This window comes from Meriones unguiculatus, chromosome 11 (assembly GCF_030254825.1).
Source record: "Meriones unguiculatus strain TT.TT164.6M chromosome 11, Bangor_MerUng_6.1, whole genome shotgun sequence".
Taxonomy (NCBI): domain Eukaryota; kingdom Metazoa; phylum Chordata; class Mammalia; order Rodentia; family Muridae; genus Meriones; species Meriones unguiculatus.
Genome location: NC_083359.1, coordinates 108335290 through 108357144, shown reverse-complemented (window position 1 = coordinate 108357144; position 21855 = coordinate 108335290). Strand labels below are relative to the sequence as shown.

The 21855-nt window shown below is 39.9% G+C and overlaps 1 protein-coding gene across 1 annotated transcript in view; it reads left to right on the top strand.

Annotated features, from left to right (window-relative positions):
- Cenpf (centromere protein F) overlaps positions 1–21855 on the top strand; it is a 44970-nt gene that overhangs the window by 5504 nt on the left and 17611 nt on the right. Inside the window, exons 6-11 of the mRNA XM_021645319.2 lie at positions 1817–2111; positions 3142–3344; positions 9632–9757; positions 11047–11175; positions 13596–13718; positions 20089–20224. Coding sequence (XP_021500994.1) covers positions 1817–2111; positions 3142–3344; positions 9632–9757; positions 11047–11175; positions 13596–13718; positions 20089–20224 — 1012 coding nt within the window. The remainder of the gene's footprint in view (positions 1–1816; positions 2112–3141; positions 3345–9631; positions 9758–11046; positions 11176–13595; positions 13719–20088; positions 20225–21855) is intronic.

Below are 21855 nucleotides of genomic sequence, written 5' to 3'. Positions count from 1 at the left end.
AGCAAGTGAAAGCACTTGCTGGAAACCTGACTACCTGGGTTTATCCGTGGAACCCCATGGGGAAAGGAGGAAACTGACTCCCAAAAGTTGTTCTTTGACCTGCACACAGGTGCTGCAGTACACACATTTGTGTACTCACTTATTACACAAATAAATAAAATTAAAATTAGGAGAAAGCTGGGCATTGTGGAATATGCTTGTGATCTCAGCACCAAGGAGACTGAGGCAAGAGGATCTGGAATTCCAAGCTATCCTGAACATACATAGTTAAGACCTTGTCTTAAAATGAAAACTAAAGACTCTAGGTAAGCTTAGTTTTATCCGCAAATATTAAATGTTCACAGGAATAACCAAAGCCATTTTATCTGCTTATCAAGACTGAGATAAAGACTGTTTAGAGAGGGAAGGACAAGGGAATTATTCCTTATTCTTGATGCTTGCTGGCTGACTCCTCTGGTGTAATGCAATTGCTATCAGAACTGTGGGTTTTGAGGTTTGTTCTTGGTAAAATTCTCATTTTAGAGGAGAATGTTGGCAGCATAGTACACTGTTTCTTTTAGGTGGTTGCCAGTAGGTTAGTTTGTTTTGTGTTTTTGAGACAGTCTCCTGCCTTAGCCTGCCTTAGCTGAGGATTGCCTTGAACTTTTGAACCTTCAGCTTTATTTGCTGAGAGCCAGGGTCACACACTCAGTTTATGCTGTGTTGTGGATAGGATCAAGGACTTCACACATGCTGGGCACACACTCCACCAACTGTGCTGTGCCCTAGAGAGAGACTCCATTTTCGTATGGGCCAGTAAGCAGAGAAGTGGTGAGGTGATTGCTTAAAGGCAACAATATTTATTTAAAACCTGTGCATCGTACATTTCTGCCAATCGTACATTTCTGCCAAACAGAAATTTGGTGAGATGTCACAATTCAAACAGCTTAAAGCAGAAAGTATGTAACTAAATATTGAGGATCAAAAGATACTTATTTCTTTATTCATCCTTAAACCTTTTGAGGTCACCAGAATTTTGTACCAAAGGCACTGCTTACTAAAATAAATACAAGTAAAATTCTCCAATTTGTCCTGGAGACATGAGCTTCACCATTTGGTACCAGTTCTGCACCTGCTTTTGCTTATGATGCTAAAAGGGGTATGAATTTCTGTAACCGTTGACCTTCTCCAGTCACCAGAAGAGTGCTTGCTATAGAATTATGGCATCTATCTTCAAGTCTTAATGTTCATCAGAAAGAAGGCAGAAAATACCTCAGAGCACAGGCTACATGCAAGTGTTGATTATGAAACATCCACATGATGTTTCTGGGGGGATAACTGGGTATGAAATGTGAGATTAGTGGCAGTACTATGGGTTGGTATTAAGTGTAAAGGAACATGGGAAGGAAAAGATGGGCAAAGGAAAGCCAGTTTTGGAATTTAAAATGAAGTTGAATAATGGTAAGTTGCACCAAGGTTAGCCAAGGTTTAGCCCTTATGAGTTGGTAGTATCTCAGGTGGTAGTTCTTGCCTCGCTGGGAGTCTGACAGTTAGGGATTCCTCAGTCTTGGAATTTATGATGTCCTACACCTGGCTAGCATTTATCATTAGTATGCTGTGCAAGCATCACCACCATGGGATTGTGGCTTTACGCTCTTCCTGAAAAGAAATAGCCCTGAATATCGAGATTTCCAGATGTGAGGATGGAGGTCAGCAGTAATGAGCTTGTAGAGCATGCACAGGGCCCAGGGTTTGATCCTCAGTATTGGGGAAAAAGATAAATAAGTTTCAAAGATTGAGATTTCTGAAGGGCTGTAAAGAGGTTTTGCTTTTACAGAAAGTGAGCCTGCCTGTTCACCAAGCTACCATGAATCACCGGGACATCGCAAGACATCAGGCTTCCTCCTCCGTATTTTCTTGGCAACAGGAAAAGACCCCCAGTCGCCTTTCATCTAGTTCTCTGAAAACCCCACTTAGGAGAGATGGCTTTGCTGCTTACCCTTTGGGGGAAGAAGAAGTGACTCCTGACAGATCAAGTCTGTGGACGGGGAGAGGAGACCGCAGCAGTAGCAGCCTTTGTGATGATCCTCAGAGTTCTCAGGCTTTGTACCAGGTCAAAGCACAGAATCAAGGTAACTTTCTGATATAAATTAAGTTTAAATGAAGCTTTTTCTAGATAATTTCCATCTGAGTTGTGCATTCTATATTTTGTTAAGACATGTTGCTAGTTCACATCACATAGCCATTTCTGTAATGACAGAAGACATGATGGAATGAATATGTTTGTATTGAAAACATGGTTCTGTGAGCCTTTAAGTAGTCTGAAAGGCTTTGTTTTATCTCCTCAAAGCAGAGTGAGAAGGCTGGGTACAAGTTTGCATTCCTCATGCTTCTCATCTGGCTCTTGGAGTGAGCCTGTGGTCTGACCAGCCTTGGCCAGAGGTGTGGCATGTATCTGCAGAGCAGCTCTGCCCTGCATGCCAGGCTGTCCATATGGGAGCAAACCTGTAACCTTGGCTGCTGTACTGTGCTGAAGCTGACAGCCAAGCATACCAGGTGGTGTTTTGGAATCTGCTCTGTGGTTGTGATAGTTTCCAGTGTTGTGGCAGATATTGAGAACCATCATCACTGTGTGCTGATGAGATGTTGCACTCCAATGTCACTGGAGCTGTTACTGTGTGTGCAGGGAAGAGGAGCGATGTCAGTGTTAACTGGCAGTAAAGGAGGTTCATATTATCTTGATCTTCAGTGGAGGCAAAACTCTTAGACACTGTAGTAAGGTGAGCATTTCACTGCCTAGTGTTGCTGTAAGCATAAAGCAAACGTTAGCATCCAGAGTATAAAGTTCAGTGGTGCCTTTACAGAGGGCATTACTTGTGGTAAGCTCTACACCACAGTAAGGTGCTGCTTGCAAAGCATGTTCTCCCTGTGCTCCTCTGTGAAGACATAAGAAAACCTATTTCTCTGTTTTCTATGGGGCAATTAAATATACATGTCAGTGGAGATGCTGATTGTTGAAGCTTTAAGTCCAGTTTAGTTTCTGTATTTAAATTATAGTTATCTCAGTTATTTCAGAGTAGGTAAAAGAAATAAGTTGTGAACATTTTGTAAATATATGTATGCTTGTACATTTTGGAACATGGTTTTCTTTTGTGCTTTAAGACCTGAAAAACAAGATGAATGAGTTAGAACTACGCCTTCAAGGGCAAGAAAAGGAAATGAAAGATCAAGTGAATAGATTTCAAGAGTTACAACTACAGCTGGAGAAAACGAAAGTGGAATTAATTGAAAAGGAAAAGAATTTGAACAAAACCAGGGATGAACTGGTGAGAACCACAGCACAGTATGACCAGGCGGCAATCAAGGTATTTGACTTTCCAGGAATGATTAAGAAATCACCATCTTTTATACATGTGTTTATAAAGAAGTAGGTAGGGAAGGTCTTTGAAAGCACATGCTGGTGCTGCTGATGCAGGGGAACTCTAATAGGCTGTCTGTGGATAGGTAGGTAATGGACCTCTCTTGCCTGTGCCTTTCCAGCCAAGTGACCTTGAGCAAGTCGCAGTGAACAGAGATAACACTCATGGAATAGGAGGAATAATGAAGCTGTAGAAAAGTTTCAGGACATAGGATGGGATTTGGATGATCTGTCCCTGGGCCCCAGTAGATATATGCTGCCATAGACTTTCCTTAAGGCTTCCAGTGAGATCATTATTTGAGAGCCTGTTCTTTTAGCCCAAACCTACCTCCGGTCCTCTGTTTTTCTGTCACTAGTTCTTATTCACTAGGTTATTTATTGAATGCCTACTGTATGTTCAGCATTGTTTTAGACCTGGAGATTTGTAGAGTAGCAAAAATTATTTCCTTGTGGAGACAGAATATAACAATAGTGAAAGAAATTCAGAAAGTAATAGTATAATAAATCAATAAGATTTAAAAAAAAAAAAAACACAATTTATGTGCTAACAAACATTGAGGAGAAATGAATTACCTTCCCAAACCAACCATGATGGATTTGAGGTACTAGCTTTGTGTGTGTGTGTGTGTGTGTGTGTGTGTGTGTGTGTGTGTTTGTGTTTGAGACAGGGTTTCTCTGTGTTGCCTTGTCTGTTCTGGACTCACTTTGTAGAACATACTGGCCTTGAGCTCATAGAGATCCTCTTGCCTCTCCTGGGATCACAGAGGTGCGCCACGAGTTACTAGCTTTTTAATGTGGCAGATTACACTGATTGGTTTTCAGATATTTGAAAGAGCCTTATGTCTTTGTTCCATATGATTACAATGTGTAACTGTTTGTTTAGATGTGAATTTTATTTGCCAATAACTTGTTAAGGATTTGGATGCTTTATTTTCATGAGAACTATTTGTTTGGCATTTTCTTTTTTTCTTCCATTTTTGTATGATACTTGTTATCAGGGTAATTTCAGCTTCACAAAATGAACTGGGAACTCTTCTGTTTATTTTTCTGGAAGAAAATGCCATTGATATATTTTTTTCATGGATGTAGTAGAATTGCCCAGTGAAATAAACCAGGCCTAGAGATTTCTTTCATGGAAATTTAAATATTTTACATTCGGTTTTTAATAATTGACAAAATTGTTTCCTACTGAGGGAATTTGGTTGCTGTTTTTATCTGACTTGTCAAATTTCTTTATTTCTCTCTTATTTCCATTCTACCTATGTTGTCCTCTTTGAAGTATGTTTTGCATACACTTAGGTCATGTTTTTTTAGTTCTCTTTTACTGTTTAATTAGTGAATTTAACTCATTTACATTTAATGTAACTCTTTGTCATGACTTGAGCTTGCCATTTTCATTTTGCTTTCTGTTTCTGTTTTTATTTCCGTGTTTCTTACTTTTCAGTGGATTACATAAACATTTAATAGGATTTATAGGTTATTGGTGTGTTCATTTTGCCAGTTTTAATAAATTATGACACACGTGCCTCCCTTGTACTTAGAACTATATTGCCTGTATTACTTTTCTTTCTTTCTTTCTTTCTTTCTTTCTTTCTTTCTTTCTTTCTTTCTTTCTTTCTTTCCTTTTTTTTTTTCTTTATTTTGAGACAGGGTTTCTCTGTGTAGCCTTGGCTGTCCTGGACTTGCTTTGTTCACCAGGCTGGCCTCAAACTCACTTAGGATCTGCCTACCTCTGCGTACTACTGGGATTATAGGCGTGACCAACCATGCCCAGCTGTCTTAAATTTTTAATGTCAACTGTCAGACATTTAAAAATGTCAGAGATTATTTTTGCTTTTTTGTGTTTTTTTCCTTTTTAACTGCTCCAGGGTTTCGTTTTTTGGTCATTACCTTTTTGCTTAAAATTCTTCCTATTCCATTGTTAGGGTGTGTGTGCTGGCCACAAGGTCGTAGCTTCCTTTTATTTAAAGATATTTTGATTCCTCTTTATTCCCAAAGGATATTCTGGGTTGAGGTTTGTTTGCTCATTTTGTTTTGTTTTCTTCCCAGTGTTGTGTTTATATTTGAGCTCTGAACTCTCTAAATAATCCAATTCCTTCTTTTTACTCAGAGTTTATTTCAAAGTTATGTTCAGAATTATATTTGTTGCTGTGTGGAATAGGTAAGATTATGTCTTTTCTAACTTTTTCAAAGTGGTGTTGTATTAAGGGTTTGTAAAGGTTGAGGTAAATTTTGTAAAAGTTTTGGTGTAATACGTGGGTCAGGGTGAATTTGTAATATTAATTGCTATTATCACAACTTATTATTGAGTTCATATTCAACTCAGCTAATTTTGAGTTGAGTGTTTGTCTAGCCCCAGGACTTGCTGTAGTAAGAATTAGCAGTAGTCTTGTTTTGGGTGGGAGAGGATCTTTGTTCTGTCATATTTGGTGAGGTCTCCAGTCAGGTTATTGGTAGAGCTTTTGGCTTGGAAAGTGCTAAGAACCTGACTCTGGCTTTTATTCATTACTGTTCTCCCAGGTCCTTAAGATTTAGTTTTATTTCAGTGCCTTTTGGATGTCCTTTTTTCCCCAAGTCATTTTCAAATCTTCCCAACTGGAAATTCAGTTTTGTTTTTTTCTTGTGCCTAATATGACTTTGTTAAATGTTTTGCTAACATAACACATAATATGTGTCATTAGAATTGTTTATTAAGTAAAATGGAGCTAGTGTACTCTGTTCTTTCAAGTGATTGAATGCTTGTTTGTAGTGTGGGTTTTTCCCAGCTATTTACAGACTACATTTTGTGGCTGGAAGGGAATGCCCAGGGTTATAAACTACATAGTTGCGAGAACTTGAGCTCTGTATAATTTAGAGCCATGGTTCTTCACCTTTTGGGTCACAACCCCTTTGAGGGTTGAACAACCCTTTCACAGGGCTCACATATCAGATATCCTACATATTACATATTTATATTACTTTTGATAACTAGCAAAATCACAGTTATGAAGTAGCAATGAAAATAATTTTATCTTTGGGGTTCTCCACAGCATGAGGAACTGCAGTAAAGTGTTGCAGCATTAGGAAGGGTGAGCACCACTACTTTAGGGTATTGTGGAGCATGCATGACATCTAGTGGCCAGTTATTTACACATGGGTTGTGCATCTTTGATACCACAATGTACTCAAAACATTTTTTAATGGAATATAAATATCCTCAAGGCTCTGTTTAAACTACCCTATCTATAAAGGATTGCGCTCCCTTAGGAATGTGTTGTCCTTTGAAGAAGTGTCAGTAGAGGGCGCCAAGAGTTCATTTACTTTAGTGCTTGTTTTGTTTTTTGTGAGATTGTCAACCATCAAAATGCCAGTCTGTCTTATGGGCAATGATCTTTGAGTTGTCTTTCCAAAGCCCAGAACAGTGCAGGACACAGTAGGTTCTCAATTGCTATTTGTTAAATATATATAGAGTTCCTTGGGAATGAAAAAGCTTAGTCAGTAGTTGTAACAATGAAGGTATCTTAACGTCTGAAGCAGAAATTTGATCTATAGGCCCAAGCATTTAACGTTTTCTGAGGCTGGGGAAATGGTTCAGTTAGTCAAGTGCTTGCTCTGAACCTGAGAGGATTCCCAGCATACAAAAAAAAAAAAAAAAAAAACAACAACAACAACAAAAAAAAAAAACAAAAAAAACCCTGGGCATTCATCTGCCAACAGGGATACATACACACACACACACAGCATTTGTTGATTTTTGTCAAGAAAGTGTTCCACTATGTAACTCAGGCTGGCCTCAAAACTGATGATTTTCCTGTCTCAGGCTCTTGAATGCTGAAATTACAGGTGTGTGCCATGTGTACAGCTGAGTTTTATCTTCTAAAAGTTCTGGTATTTAGTCACCATTTGGTACTGTTCTTCTTTGCTTAGTTAATAACTGACATTTTTATCTTACATTAAAGTACTGCATAGTGTTTTGTTCTGAATTCTCACATTTCTAATACAGTATTCACAATAGTGTTAAATTAGACTCTGGGTATTGGAACGGATAGCTCAGTCAGTAAAGTTCTTATCACAGTGGCCTAAGGACTAGTTTAATTTATCCCCAACACTCGTGCTTACATTGCATGAATAAGCAGGGCCTGTGAATGCACTCAGTGGGTAAAAGTAGTTCCGCAGCTCCCTGACAGCCTGGCTTCAATCCCTGGAGCCTATGGTAGAAGAGAACTGGCTCCCAGATGGTCTCTGACCTGTATGCAAGTGTTGTGCCCCCATCACATAGGTACACTTAGTGATTAAAAACTAGTTGGTTATGGTTGTGAGTTTCTGCCATCCTGTAACGGGTCAGGGGGCCCAGAGAAAGGAGAACTCCTGCTACCCGGCTAGCCGTCAAGGAGAAGCGAGCTCCTCCCGTATCCCTGAGAGACTCTGCCTGGAAAACTAAGGTGGAGAACTACTGAGAACTACTGACCTCTGGTCTCCATTTGTACCTGTTCATGTGAGCTTTCATGCACATTTGTACATCCATGTGCATATACACTCAAATACGTATGTATTGGAAGAGTTTCAGAGAAAAATAGTGGAGAAGCTTATTAAATTGAGGTGACTCACAGAGTGAAAGACCTTTCCCCATTCATATAAAGCTTTGTGGGTTTTTTTTTCCTATTTATTTACTTATTTATTTATTTATTTATTTAATGTATATTGTGTTTTGCTCGCATGTATGTCTGTGTGAGTGTGTCAGAGCCCCTGGAACTGGAGTTACAGACAGTTGTGCGCTGCCATGTGAGTGCTAAGAATTAACCCTAGTCCACTGGAAGAGCAGCTTCTGAGCCCTCCAGCCTTTAAAGCTCTCCTACTTCTCCTTAAGGTTGTATTTTGGGGGTCAGCCATTTTAAGGATTTGAACTAAAGGGATGGCTTTAAGTAGTGGACCACTTGATGGACTAAAACAATTTTGTTTAAATTTAATTTTAGAAAAATACCCTAAGTTTTCATGTAATTTATATTTTTAAAAATAGCAGATAACTGGATATGTAAGAAAACAACAGCATATTTTAAAAAAGCTGTAGTTTTCCGGGATTCTGTGAACCTCTGGAAATGTAATGACAGAATGAAAGTATTATGGAAACAAGCACTTTCATATTTCAAGTTTCTTACACACACACAAAAAAAAAATCATTATGGGCTGGCCACAGTGATACATGCCTTTAATCCTAGCACCAGAAAGGTAGAGCCTGGCAGACCCCTGAGTTTGAGGCCACTTTGGTCAATGTTGCAAGTTCCAGGCCAGCCAGGGCTGCACAGTGAAGTCCTGACTCGGCATGCAAGGGGATGATAGTGTGTGTGTGTGTGTAATATCTGTCCATCTAAAGTCTGTCTGTCTATCTATCTATCTATCTATCTATCTATCTATCTATCTATCTATCTATCTATCTCTAATATGCTTGTAAGATCCTTTCATAGGAGGGCAGAGAGCTTGCCCTAATTATTTTATAGTTCTAAATCACTAGGTCGCTATCACTGCTGTGATCATTTACAGATATTCTATGTGAAGGAGATCAGAGGACAACTTGGAGGGATAAGCTGTCAGCTTAGCTGGAGCAAGAATTTCTGGGTTCTTTTCATGCCCCCCTGCGCCATCTTGCCATGGGTGTGCTGGACTTACAGGTGCAGACCATCAATCCAGCTCTTCATGTGGTCACTGTCAATCTTGGCGGCAAGTGCTTTGACATCCTGAGCTCTCAGGTCTAGTGCTGCCTTTTGACTTGCTTGCTGTGTGGTGGTGTTGGTCCATTCTGACACCACTGTTTCCCTTTCCCATGACACATATTGTGAAGTGTTTTAAAGCGTACTGATGTTTAAGATCTTTCCTGAGTATAAATTTCATATGTGCTAATAGAACCATAGTTGACGTAGGATTTGGATAATGAATATAAACCTGGTTTTTAAAATGAAATAAGAAAACTAAAATATGGTAAACATGAGACAGATTCTAGGGACTACAAGTTACTTTCATTTTATTTGTTTTATTTTACTTGGGTTTTTGAGCAGGGTCTCACTGTGTAGCCCTGCCTGTCCTGGAACTCAATATGTAGACCAGGCTGGCCTCAGATATCTGCCTGCCTCTGCCTCTCCAGTGCTGAGTTTCAAGGTATGGATCACCACACTGGTCTGGATTAAAATTTCTTAAAACACAAAATTTGGCTTCCTTCTTTGAGTAACTTGTTTTGTGTGGAAAATTTTTATTTGTTGTCAGTGTACTACCTTGGAACAAAAACTGAAGCATTTGACTGAGGAGTTGAGTTGTCAGCGACAGAATGCAGAAAGTGCCAAACGTTCTCTGGAACAGAAAGTCAAGGAGAAAGAAAAGGAGCTTCAGGAGGTGAGGTGAATGGGTTCACAAAGGGCTTTTTATGAGAAAGACCTGTTGACTTTGCAATTTGGAAGAAAGAACTATTTGTCACAACTGAGAACATTATGGAACAGACATGCTTTGTGAGCACAAGGCCACTGCATTTTCTCTCACATCTGCACTTTTGTACTTTTTCCATCACTTACTTTTTGATTCGCTTTTCTTTATGGTGGTGAGATTTGATGCTGAGTTGGAAAGGAGCATCTCTGAGCACTCTCTCCACAGTGAGAGGAGAGATTCATGTTGTTCAGTTGTCTCTTAAGGCTGTGAGTTGGTTAATCACCTCATGAGGTATCTGAAGCGGTCAGGGAGCCAAAGGTGGGCTGGTATTTTGCCAGCGTGACTTGTTAGGTGCTTCAGTCTGAGCATACATGTTAATTTGACATCGCCCTGGTTGTGAAAGTTAACTAGGATCATTTACTTCTTTTTTTCAAGTGAAGACCATGGTAGGTGGTGTATGACTGATTAGTTAAGCCCCCTTTTCTTTTCTTTCTCTCTTTTTGGACATGAGCTTATTTAAGCCCAGGTTCCTTGAACTCCTATCCTTTTGCTTCCATTGCCCAAGTGCTGGACTAGGGGCGTGTGTGTGTGTGTGTGTGTGTGTGTGTGTGTGTGAGAATGCTCAGCTCCTATACCCTTTTTTGAAAAAGTGTATGGTCTATGTGTGTATGGGCACGTGTGAATGCAGGTGCACATGTGTGGGCATGAGTGAGGAGGCTTGAAGTTGGTGAAGGGTGTCTTTTTCAGGGGCTCTCCTTTTTATTTTTCAGAGGCAGGCTCTCTCTGTTGAGCCCAGAGCTAGCCGATGTGTTACAGCTAACCAGCTTGCCCTGGGAAGCTACTTCCTCTGCCTCTTGAGTGCTGAGATTACAGGTGGCTGTATGCCTGCCTGGCTTTTTTGGGGTTCTTGGGGTTCACACTTTGGTGCTCATACTTAGATGGCCAGCATTTTCTCTACTGAGCTATCTTTCTACCTCCTAAGCCTAAATTTTTAGTGTGTTTCTGTGCTAGGTTATGTTGATTTCAGCTCAGCTACTCTTTCCTGCCCTCCATCCTTCAACATTGAGATGACTGAGATAGGTGATAGGCCCTCGGAGACCTGGGCATCCAGGATGGTTGTATGTGACATTCAGCAGATGGTCAGCATGACTCCCTGTTGTCTCTCAGACTTTGCATGTAGCATTGCCTGGTAGAGTGTGTGTGCTGCACCTGGGATTGGCTTTGTCAATGGTTTCTTGACCTGATGGTTTGCTTTTCAGGAGCTGTCCCGACAGCATCGATCTTTCCAAGCTCTGGACCATGAGTACACTCAGATGAAAACCAGACTTACTCAGGAGTTACAGCAAGCCAAACATTCAGTCAGTGTCCTCCAGCTGGAACTGGAGAAGGTAGGCCACTGAACCTAGTTTTCACGGTCTGTACACATACTCTGTCTTTGTCTCAGCTGACCTGTTGTTTTAACTGATAGTTAAAAGCACACACACAAAAAGTGATGTTTGATACATACTTTTTGAAAAATGTATTATTTCAGGATAAATATGTTCATCTTAAACATTTATCTTTTTTTTTTTTGGTAAAAACTAAAATCCTTTGTTACAGCACTTGTGCAGGAAGAACGTAACTGTTGTATGTGGTCATGCTACTGAGCAGAAGCACACTAGGCCCTTCTCCTGTCCTGTAGTCACTGGAACCTAAGACTCATTCTTCTCTTGCTCTCCTCAGTCTCTGAGACAACTGTTCATCCCAGTTCCTGTGGGATCAGCTTTTCTCTACTGCAAATATGGAGCCAACTTCATAAATGCTTCTCATGAAATGCTCTGTCCCTTTCAAAGTGGAAACAACCTTTATGGCTCACTTTCCTCAGAAAAGGGGTAAAAAGGCTGGGTTTTCAGGTCTGAATATCAGTGAAAGTCTGTGGTATTCTGGTCACTATGTGGTATATAAAAAGGGATGTGGAGTGTCCTGAGTAGTTTCTTCCTCAGCTCATTAGAGCTCAGATAGTTGCCTGTAGGCTTAAGACTCTTGGAGTGGTGTACCCAGGTTCCTGGCTTGGCATGTACCTATGTTATGGTAGATCTTGAATTATGTCTTCAGCCTGGAGGTGTCTTCTAAACCGTGGGCATTATACCTGTGTGGGTCCCTGGTGAGTTAATCATAGGGCTTCAGCTGTTGTTGTGTAGATAAGTCCCTCTTTAGGCCTCTACATCCCACTAAACAGGAGTTACAGTCTTCCCAGTGGTCAGGCCAGCACTTTGAGGGCATCTGCACTTCTTGTTTCACATCTCAGTCCATCAAAGCTGCTGAGTCTACCTCTGTGGATGCACATGTTTGTGTATGTAATGTGTGTGTCTATATTTCCATGTAAATAATAGTAAATTTAGTTTTTTTAGTTTAATACTTTTTATTCTTTGAAAACTTTAAAAATACATGTAATGTGTTTTGATCATATTCACCTCCTTTCTGTTCTTAATATTTTTCAGATCTACACTCCCAACTTTATATCCTCTGTTTTGTGTTCTATAATCCCTGAGTCCAGTTTGTACTGTTCATGTACTCATGGGTATGGGGCCATCCAGTGGAGCATGGCTGGCCTACCCTTAAAGAAAACTGACTGTTCCTCTCCCAGCAGCCATCAGTTGTCTGTTGCTTCTCAGGGCTGGGAGGTAGCAAACACCTCCTCCCCAGTCCATGCTGAAGCATTGAACAATTTGATCTTGTGCAGGTCTTGAGCATGCAGCCATAGTTGCTCTAAGTTCATGACTACAATAGTCCTGTCATGTCCAGAAGACATATTTCACCATGCTTATCTCCACCCTTTGTTCTTACAGATTTTACACCATGTGGTCTTGTCACTATTACCTATTAGGGTCATCATCCACCCCAGAAACCTTCCCATGTGCCTTTCCTCCTAGCTAAGAATGAATTTGACTTTTCTGTCTGTGTTTACGCACTATGTTTTAACTATGTCCATTGCCATGTTCTGAGCCCTATTACCATTTTCACTTGCCATGCCAGCCTCCTGTCTCCCCTTAACCCCCCACCTGTGCTTGTTTCTTAACAGTCTGTTTTCAGTCAGTAACCAAAGCAAAGCTACCATCACATCAGTCAGATCCATAGCTCTTCTGCTCAAAACCATGTAGTCACTCCTGCTCCCTTACTAGGCCAGCTATCTCTTAGGCAGACCCAGGTGGCTACCCTGGTTCCCTGTGAAGTTCATCTTTTGCCCTTCCCTCACACACTTCTTTTTTGCCACGTGGTCCCTGGCTCCTGGCTAGCTATACTTAGTGGGACAACCTCAGGCCTTGATTATAGAGTGCTACTCTTGGGGAGCTGTTTGCTCATGGGTTGAGAGGCAGGAACCTCTACTGCAGTCTGTATTCTTGATTGCCACATATATCCCCAATCTCTGGCTTCGCTGGTGTGTTTAATTTCTTTCTGTAGTGTGAACATTTTGGTGTGTCCCTGACTTATTTGTGTACTGTGTAGTTAGGCCTATGATGTTCTGAAAACATATGGACTTTTTTTCTTGTCATCATTTCTAAAAAATAAAGTAACTACGTACGTAGACTCTGTGGGCCCATAGAGATGCTGCGAAGCGCACAGGGGGATGTGCCCAGGCAAACCCCACAGCCCTGTAGCATATAGTGAGGGCTGTGATGCCCTTGAGCTTCTGGAATCGAGTGTAATGACTCCTGCCTTTCTCTTCTAGCTCAGCTTTTTTGTTTTTCTCATTTTTAAATTTAAGAGCAGTTGATTATTCACAGAGAATATGAATTCAGAACTTATTTATTTTCTTCTCTTTTTGTAGGTCACGTCAATGAAACAACAGTTAGAAAGAAGTTTGGAAGAAATTAGGCAAAAGTTCAACAGAACAGAACAAGCTCTTCAGGCGAGTCAGATCACAGAAAATGAGCTGAGAAGAAGCAGTGAGGTATGTGAGTGGGTGGGTCAAGGAACAGAACCCACATAGGATGAAGTATGACAACAAAAACAATGTCTTTCTTGGAAAAGTGTGTGTGTGTACGTATGTGTGTGCATGCACATATGGAATAAGCACATGGTCGCAGCATGATCATGGAATTAAGAGTACAACTTGGAGGCATTGGTTCTCCCTTTTCATCTTTATTTGGGTTCCCCGGGTCAGACTCAAGATAGCAGGCTTGGCGACAGGTACCTTTGCACACTGAGTCATCTCCCTGGTCTAAAAGGGGACTCTATCATTTCTTAGAAGTTTATGTATGTATGTATGTATGTATGTATGTATGTACCATACATATTTTTCTTTTCCAGATGTTAATGTGAAAGTGTTTTATGTATGTAGAATATGTCCTTATTTCCCCTTTTTATTTTGAAATTATTATTCATGTTTTTAGCAAATTTGTATTTTATGTGTATGTATTGTCTGTGCACCACATGTATGCTTGGTGGTCCACAGAGGCCAGAAGAGAGGTTTCTAATCTAGAATTGGAGTGAGCCTCTGTGTCCTCTGGAAGAGCAGCAGCCACTGCTCTTAGCCTCTGAGCAGTCTCTCCAGCACTGTAATCAAGTTTTAAAGCAGTGTTTCTCAATCTGTGGGTTGAGGTCCTTTTGGGGGTTGAATGATCCTTTCACAGGGTTGCATATCAGATATCCTGTATATCAAATATTTACATTACAATGCATAACAGTAGCGAAATTATAGTAATGAAGTAGCAATGAAAATAATTTTTTGGTTGGGGGTCACCACAGCATGAGGAACTGTATTAAAAGGTCACAGCTAGTTAGGAAGGTTGAGAATCACTGTTTTAAAGATTATTTTATACTACTTGAGAGATGGAATTATGAAACAAAGAAGTAATTGTTCAGAATATAAAGGGGATAAATGAAACTATTAATGTGGATTATTATTTAATTTATAGCCCTACCTTCTCATCTATCTACCTACCTGTGTGTGTCTATCTATGTGTCTGTCTGTCTGTCTATTTGGCAGAATCTCATTAAGATGCCTAGGATGGCCTAAAGTCTACAAAGTAGCTAAGGCAAGCCTTAAATTCCTGATCCCAGTGCCCTTTCCTCCCAAGTGCTGGGATTACAGGCCTGTGCTGGCATACACTTGCTCTTTTTGGTTTTGAGATACACTCTGGCTGTGTGTCCCAGGCTAGTATAGGGATTGCCTTGTCTCTACAATGCTGGGGTCTGAAAACATTTTGAAGATTAGTTTGAAACTACAGTGTTAAGAACCCATGGAAGCTAGTCGTGTTGGCACACACTTGTAATTCCAACGCTCAGGAGGCATAGTTAGTCGGATACAGATCTCTGAGTTGGAGGCCAGCCTGGTCTACAAAGTGAGTCTCAAAAAACAAACAAACAAACAAACAAACAAATAACACACAAACAACAACAAAAAACCCGTTGACATCATAGACTTAAAGAAATGACCTTAGTTCATTCTCTGTCATTGCCTAAAATAAGTAAGTAAATGAGTAAATAACTAAACAAAATCATGTAGTTATGAATGGTATTACTCTTTAGAAGTGAACGTTGATTTTAGGGTTTTGTGTGCTTCCTGGCCAGTGTTGCCTGTAGAGATTCCTGTTATCCAGGCAGTGGATGAGGGCTTTCGAGTGGCATGGCTGTGGGAGTGTTCTGAGGGTTTTATTTCTACCCATGCCACTTGGCTTCTCTGAACTTCCTTGGTGGCCTGCAGTTTGTTTTAAAGGGCTTAATTAAGAAGCATTTAGGAACAGCTGATGGATGGATTTGAGTAGAGGCACAAATTAAAGGACAGAAGACCAGTAGAGGTGGTTTCTCAGATACTACAGGAAAAAAAAATGTTTTCCCACTGTTGAGCTGTTTTGTCCTCACTTTTCAGCCTGCTAACAATGAAAGAAAAACAATTTTCTCCCCAATGACAGTTCCTTATCAGGTGATAAAGTCTAAATGTTTGCCCCTTTGGCATTTGATTGTAAATGAGAACACCTGTCATAGCAAAGAGGAAGTTATTTAAGCAGCCAGCAACAAAGGGGGAGTACTGCTGGAGATGGGGTGGGGACATTCAACTCCTGCACCCCAAGTGGAAACATTCAGTCAGATCCTGTGATGGGCTCATCTGCAAACATTTTTAGTGTGTGTTTATTGCAGCAAAACAAATGTTTGTCTTTTGGCCAGTGGGGACCAACCAACAGATGCTTCTGCTAACATTTCCACAGGCGAACTGGCATGGAGCTCTTCCCTCTGTGAGCTTGCCTTTAGCCAGGAGATCTCTTGCGACTTGCCTGGATGCCTGTGGAAACATTCTGTAGAACTATTATCTGGTTCAGAGTCTAAATACCTTTAGCATGACTTGCTGGGGCATTTTAATAGTCTGGATATGGAGGTGTTTCTGAAGACTTACTTTTATCCCCATGTAGTCTGGGTTGTGGTGCTCTCTCTAATTCCAGGATGCTCTGCATTTTACACCTACCATGTTCAAATGAACATAGTCGTGTGAAAAGCGCTCAGCACAGGACCAGAGATAGGAATTTACTATTCATCCTAATTTATGTTTATGTTTGCCTGAGGGTATTCTTTTGGGTATAAAGCAATAGGAGTTGAAAGGGCTTCTTGTGCTTTGAGCTTTGTTTGGGACCAGAGAAGTTACGCGTCAGTGAGAGTGCTGATGTAGCTTGGGGATTACAGTGGTGATGGCTCTAGTGGGAGCAATCTGGATGTGTGCTGGCTACCGTGTGACCTTGGGATGATCCCTTTCTATTCTGCAGATGTAAATAATAGCCCTCCCTTTCAAGACTGTATTCATGATTAAGTCCACTGTTTCATATAAAGTGTGGCTTGGTGCACAGCATGTTAAGTGTCTAGTAAGTAAATCATGGAAGTTCAGTATTGTTTTTGTTTTGCAAATGTTAATGATCTTTGATGTTAGAATTATTTGTGGTTACATGCCAGCCCTTTAAGGATCATGGCCAGGACACAGTGCATTTGAGACTTTTCATATTTCATTATTTGCTGTCTTTCTGTATCTAATTATAAGTAAGCACAAACAAGTTCAGTGTGCTGATAGGTTCTGGATGCTGAAATGATGTGACAGCTGTATTGAAATTTTTCTTGACTGTGTTTAGTAAACTAATATCCTTCTTGCAATTAGAAATTATCAGTGCTGGAAAATGTGATTTAATGGCCCAATCAAGGGTAAAGTTAGCACTTAGTATCAAAGTGATGGGAGGATTGGTTAGATAAGCTGTTCACTTCGTTTAAAGTGCCAGCCTCCATCGCACTGTGGTTTGGCAGTAAAATTCCATCATTGACAGGCGGGATGAGGAAACACTTGCTTGGGGACCTTGCTAGGCATAGGGATCTGTATTGTATTAGGCCCTCTAAGGAATGTGGTCTGGCAGGCAAGAATGACAAAGTAGAAGGGAGAAAGCACATCTTTTGCATCCATTCCATCCCCACATAGATAGCCTTCACCCAGCAGGGGACATATTACGCTGTGCTCATGGATGGGATCATGAAATGCACACACTAACTGCAGTTTGATTTGTCTGGCCCTAGGAAGTGATGCTTCCCTTGCCGCTCCTAAACTGAGCTGCTCTGGGTAGGATTGCCTGCTAAGCTCTAGTGCTGGCGTGTGGTAGATATTGCTGTTTTTCCAGAGTAGTGCCCAATTTTGCAAATCATGTGAGGACGCAAGTGATGCCTAGGAGAATATATCCTTGTATGCTTAACTCGTTGTTGCTAATGAGCTACCCAATCAAGACTTAAGTGGCTGTAGCCTCATGGAGAACTAATTGCTGATGGATGGCAGCCTGTGCGTTCATTTTCAGATGTTCATTTTCTAAATTCTGGCCTCTTAAAATTCTTGGGTTGGTCGCAGTCATGGCATTATAAGCCTGCTGGGTCCCAGTATTGGTTGAACATTCCTTCGTTAGTAACAAATATTTACAAAGCTTATGCCAAAATGGAGAAAGACACCCTAATTTTTCATTGAGCTTGGTATTTTCTTAAATGTCTGCAGTTATGGACTAAGACACAGAGAGATCAACAGGCATGCACACATAACAAAAACCCCTCCCCTTCGTGGTACCTGCTTTCTCCAGCCCCCCCTCCGCCCTGTAAACGTTCTTTCCTATGGAGGTGCGCTCTGTTTATCATGCATTGCCTTCCCAGCTTCCTTCTCAGGGCCAAGGTTTGGTTTGATGTTTTTTATTTTTTTATATTAGTAAGAATGATTTGTAAATCATAAAAGTAGTAAGTCAATTCATGATTCCTTTCTGATGATCTTCCAACTGTTACACTTGGGGAAGAAATACTAATGCCGATGCCCCATTACACTTGTCAAGGTGCTCAACATGCTCTGTCTTTCATCTGTGATCTCACTAGGTGGTGATTATTCTTAGTCTGAAGAACAAACAAGTGATTACATTTCTCTAGTTTATTAATGCTAATTTTAATCAGTTATATTGTTTCACCTTCATGATTTTTTTCTTCCAAGCTTGAATACTGAATAGAATGCAGGTTAACCTCTCAGTCTTGAGATTTATTGCAGCTGTCCTTTGATTCTTATTGATATCTTAATTTCATAGTCAGTTTCCTGGTGCAAGCAAGACAGGATCAGAACACAGGAGACAAGAGTGTAATATTGACAACAGGCTCTGTCTCATTTTAATGATGAAATGAATGTATATACATGAACACAACAGCTGCCAGCAAGTTTTCAAGTACTTCCTAGTAGCCAGATTCTCCCTCTTCTTGAATTTGGCTTTGTTACATGGGTACCCATCTGCTGGTAGTAAGCAGACTGATAATTGAAGGCAGTCTTCCAACATAGCATCGCCAGGGCCATCTGTTTTCTAACAGTGCAGTGGGGTTTTGGAGGATGGGTCTTAATTGTTTCTTTAAGATTCAAAAAATGTCTTCCTACTCCTCTGAAGGATTTTTTTTAAATGTAACTTTAAAAAATGCCTTGTGGATTTCTTTCATTCCCTAAGATATGAGATACTTAAGTTCTTTCAGTTAGTGGTGATATGCCAATTCTTGGGGGTAGGCTATATATAGATAAAAGGGTGTACCTTTCAGGAAAAAAAAATTAAAAGTTTTAATTCCAATGTTCTGGAGGCAGAGGCAGGTAGATATCCAGTGTGAGGCTAGCCTGGTCTACAAAATGAGACTCTTTGTCCAAAAACAAACAAAAGGGCTGGAAAGGTAGCTCAATGAATAGAGCTACTTAAATTAGTGTGCCAAACTCAAAGACCTTGATCCCTGCAGCCCTCCTGGTAGAATAAGAGAACTAACTACCCCAAGATGTTCTGTGTTGTCCACATATGTGCCATAGCATGCCCTGCCTCCTCAGTGTGCATGCATGCATGTGTATGTGTGTGTGTATACGTGCACAGTTAATAAAGATTATAATAGTAAAGGAAACATGTTTCAGTGTGCTGAAAGTGTTTTTAATATGTGTTGTGTCAGTCTTAGGTTGTTAAGGAGGAACAATAGCGTTTCTATTTGGTGTCTCATTTGCATGGTTTAGTTTAAGATTTCTCAACAGGAGAATGAAATTGCACATTTACATATGTATCTGTGTTACTTTGCTGTACACATCCCTGTGTGGATGAATATTTAATAATGGACCCAAAGAACCTGTGAGTGCTCAGACTCCCTCATCCACGATGAATTCTGTGCTCGCCTTTGATATCATATATATTAAGCAGTGTCTTTTGAGTAGTTAGCTCTGTTAGGTGTGTACTGAGTGATTAGGACCACACCTTACACCATGGAGGGTAATACTGGTGAAGGCAGAGATGCTACTTTATTTATAAGTGCATTTTTCATACTATACACTCCTGTATACATACATGGGCTGTAGTCTTTGTTGATGAAAACATTTGTTGAAGGGAATTTCGTCTATAAGGACATTCTTGTGTTAGTAACCTTGCGCTAGTTTTGCTGTGAAGAGCAAACATTTGTTCTTGGAGCATTGTGATTTAGTATCACCTCATTTCTTTGCAAAGATATTTTTTACTAATCTGGTTTGATAGGAATCTGAAGCTTTTGTCTTTAATTATCTTATGAATAGGCTTTTTCTTCTGAGCTACCTCTTTAACAAATAGAAAGTTTGAAGAAATATATTTCCTAAAGATATAATTCTTAGATGTGGGACCTGCTTTTAGGATGTAATTTGATTCAGATAAGATGATACTTTAATTAGATATTGGAAAGTTCATTCCTGGCTGAGATACAGACAGGTCTGTTAAGGACCTTTATTAAGGCAGAAATTGTGACTCACTTGAGCATTTGTTTAGGTTAAAACAAACTAAATGTGTTTTTAGGAAGTGAAGAAGGAAAACAGTCTCATTAGGAGTCAGTCTGAGCAAAGGACCAGAGAAGTGTGCCACCTGGAGGAAGAACTTTGTAAAGTCAAAGCATGTTTGAGTGAGAGCCAGAATTTCGCAGAAGAAATGAGAGGTGAGTGCAGTAGCTTTAGAGGTTTTTTAAGTCGTTTACATTTATTTACTTATTTTGTTTGTCTGTGTGAATATATCATGGGCTGTGTGTGTGTGAGTGTATGTGTGTGTAAGTCAGATGGCAACACAATGGAAGAACTCTCCTTTTACCATGTGGCTCTTGGGGATCAAATTCAGGTCATCAGGCTTAGCACCAAACACCTTTATCCAGAGTTCTGTTATGTCTTATTTCCCTGAGGCAAGATGGATGACATTAGCCAATTGGGAAAATCTCTGTTCTTTGCTATATTCACCCCAAAATGTCCCTGCAGTTGATAATGTTTTCTTTTTAGTGCTCAGTTTCCAGCATGATAGTTGAACTTTAAAAAACTGGAGCACACTGAATCCCAAACGCATGGTTTTCACTGTTTTGAAACCAGAGGGGTAAATATTTCCTTCGCAACGCTATATTGGCAGTGCTGTCTCTCACCCTAGAGTGCCATCCTTTAAGTCTCAAGCGTGTTCGTTGCATACAACTGCTGTTCACTCATTACCATTTCTTTTAGGAATAGAAAAATTAAATGCATGTTTTCCAACTCCTGAATGACCGTTATATTTTGAGAGTTTAACTTGACTAAATTTCTATCCTCAGTTTATAGCTGAAGACTTTTGTTATATATAGCAATGAAGCCATCATTTGTTTCACATTTTTGCTAGCATGCCTTTTATATAACGTTTTTTTACCTGAGATATTTGCATGAGGAATTTATCTCTAACCTGCTGACCTGAATGTGTGACACTGCTATTGTTCTCTATTTTCACTCTCTTTTAGACTGGGTTTTGTCAAAGGCTAGGTTCAAGTAATCCTCTTGCCTCAGTTTCCCAAGTAGCTAGAAGTGAATCCCTGAGACTGTTTTTCCTTTTCCATGGCAGGTAGAAGTACCAGTCCTGAGCTTTCCTAAGGAAAATTAGGGATGTGTTATGACTATGTCATTTTTCAGGGTTTATCAAGTGTTATTGTTTGAGACCCTCAAATGAAAAGTAGAATGATGCTTTTAGGGTACTGTTCCACAAGCTTTCAACTCTCATTGGATAGGTCTAAAGTTAGTAGATTAGAAATAAGTATAGCTTTTCATTTAGTATTACATTGTATTACATACTAGATTGCATTGTTTATTATAAATGCTTTCAATTATTCCTTCTCACCCCTGAGCTTTTTCATCACTGCTTAGTGAAAATATTGCCAAGTAGGAAGGGCTATCAGTAGCACAAAAATAAGGCAGTGGGTGGTAGGAGCTTCCACATGACTGTTAAAGCCTCTCACTACACTTATGAAGGTGGGCTTGGATTGTGGGTAACATTCTTGCCCACAAATATTCAACATATTTTTAAAAAGAAATAATTCTAAATACTTTAAACTTCCTTGTTGTTTCATACATCATTTTTATGAAGCTGCTTGCAAGATTATCAGATACATTACTATACTAAAATGGTCATTTTTTTTTCTGCCTTTGTATAAACTTAGGTCATAAGGTTATTATTAGGTGAATTACTTAAAAGGACTCCATCATTAATGTCAAGTTTTACAGGACGTGACAATATTAATTTCATTACTTTTCTCTTTTTAGTTTAAAGTTTAAAATTTTATATGTA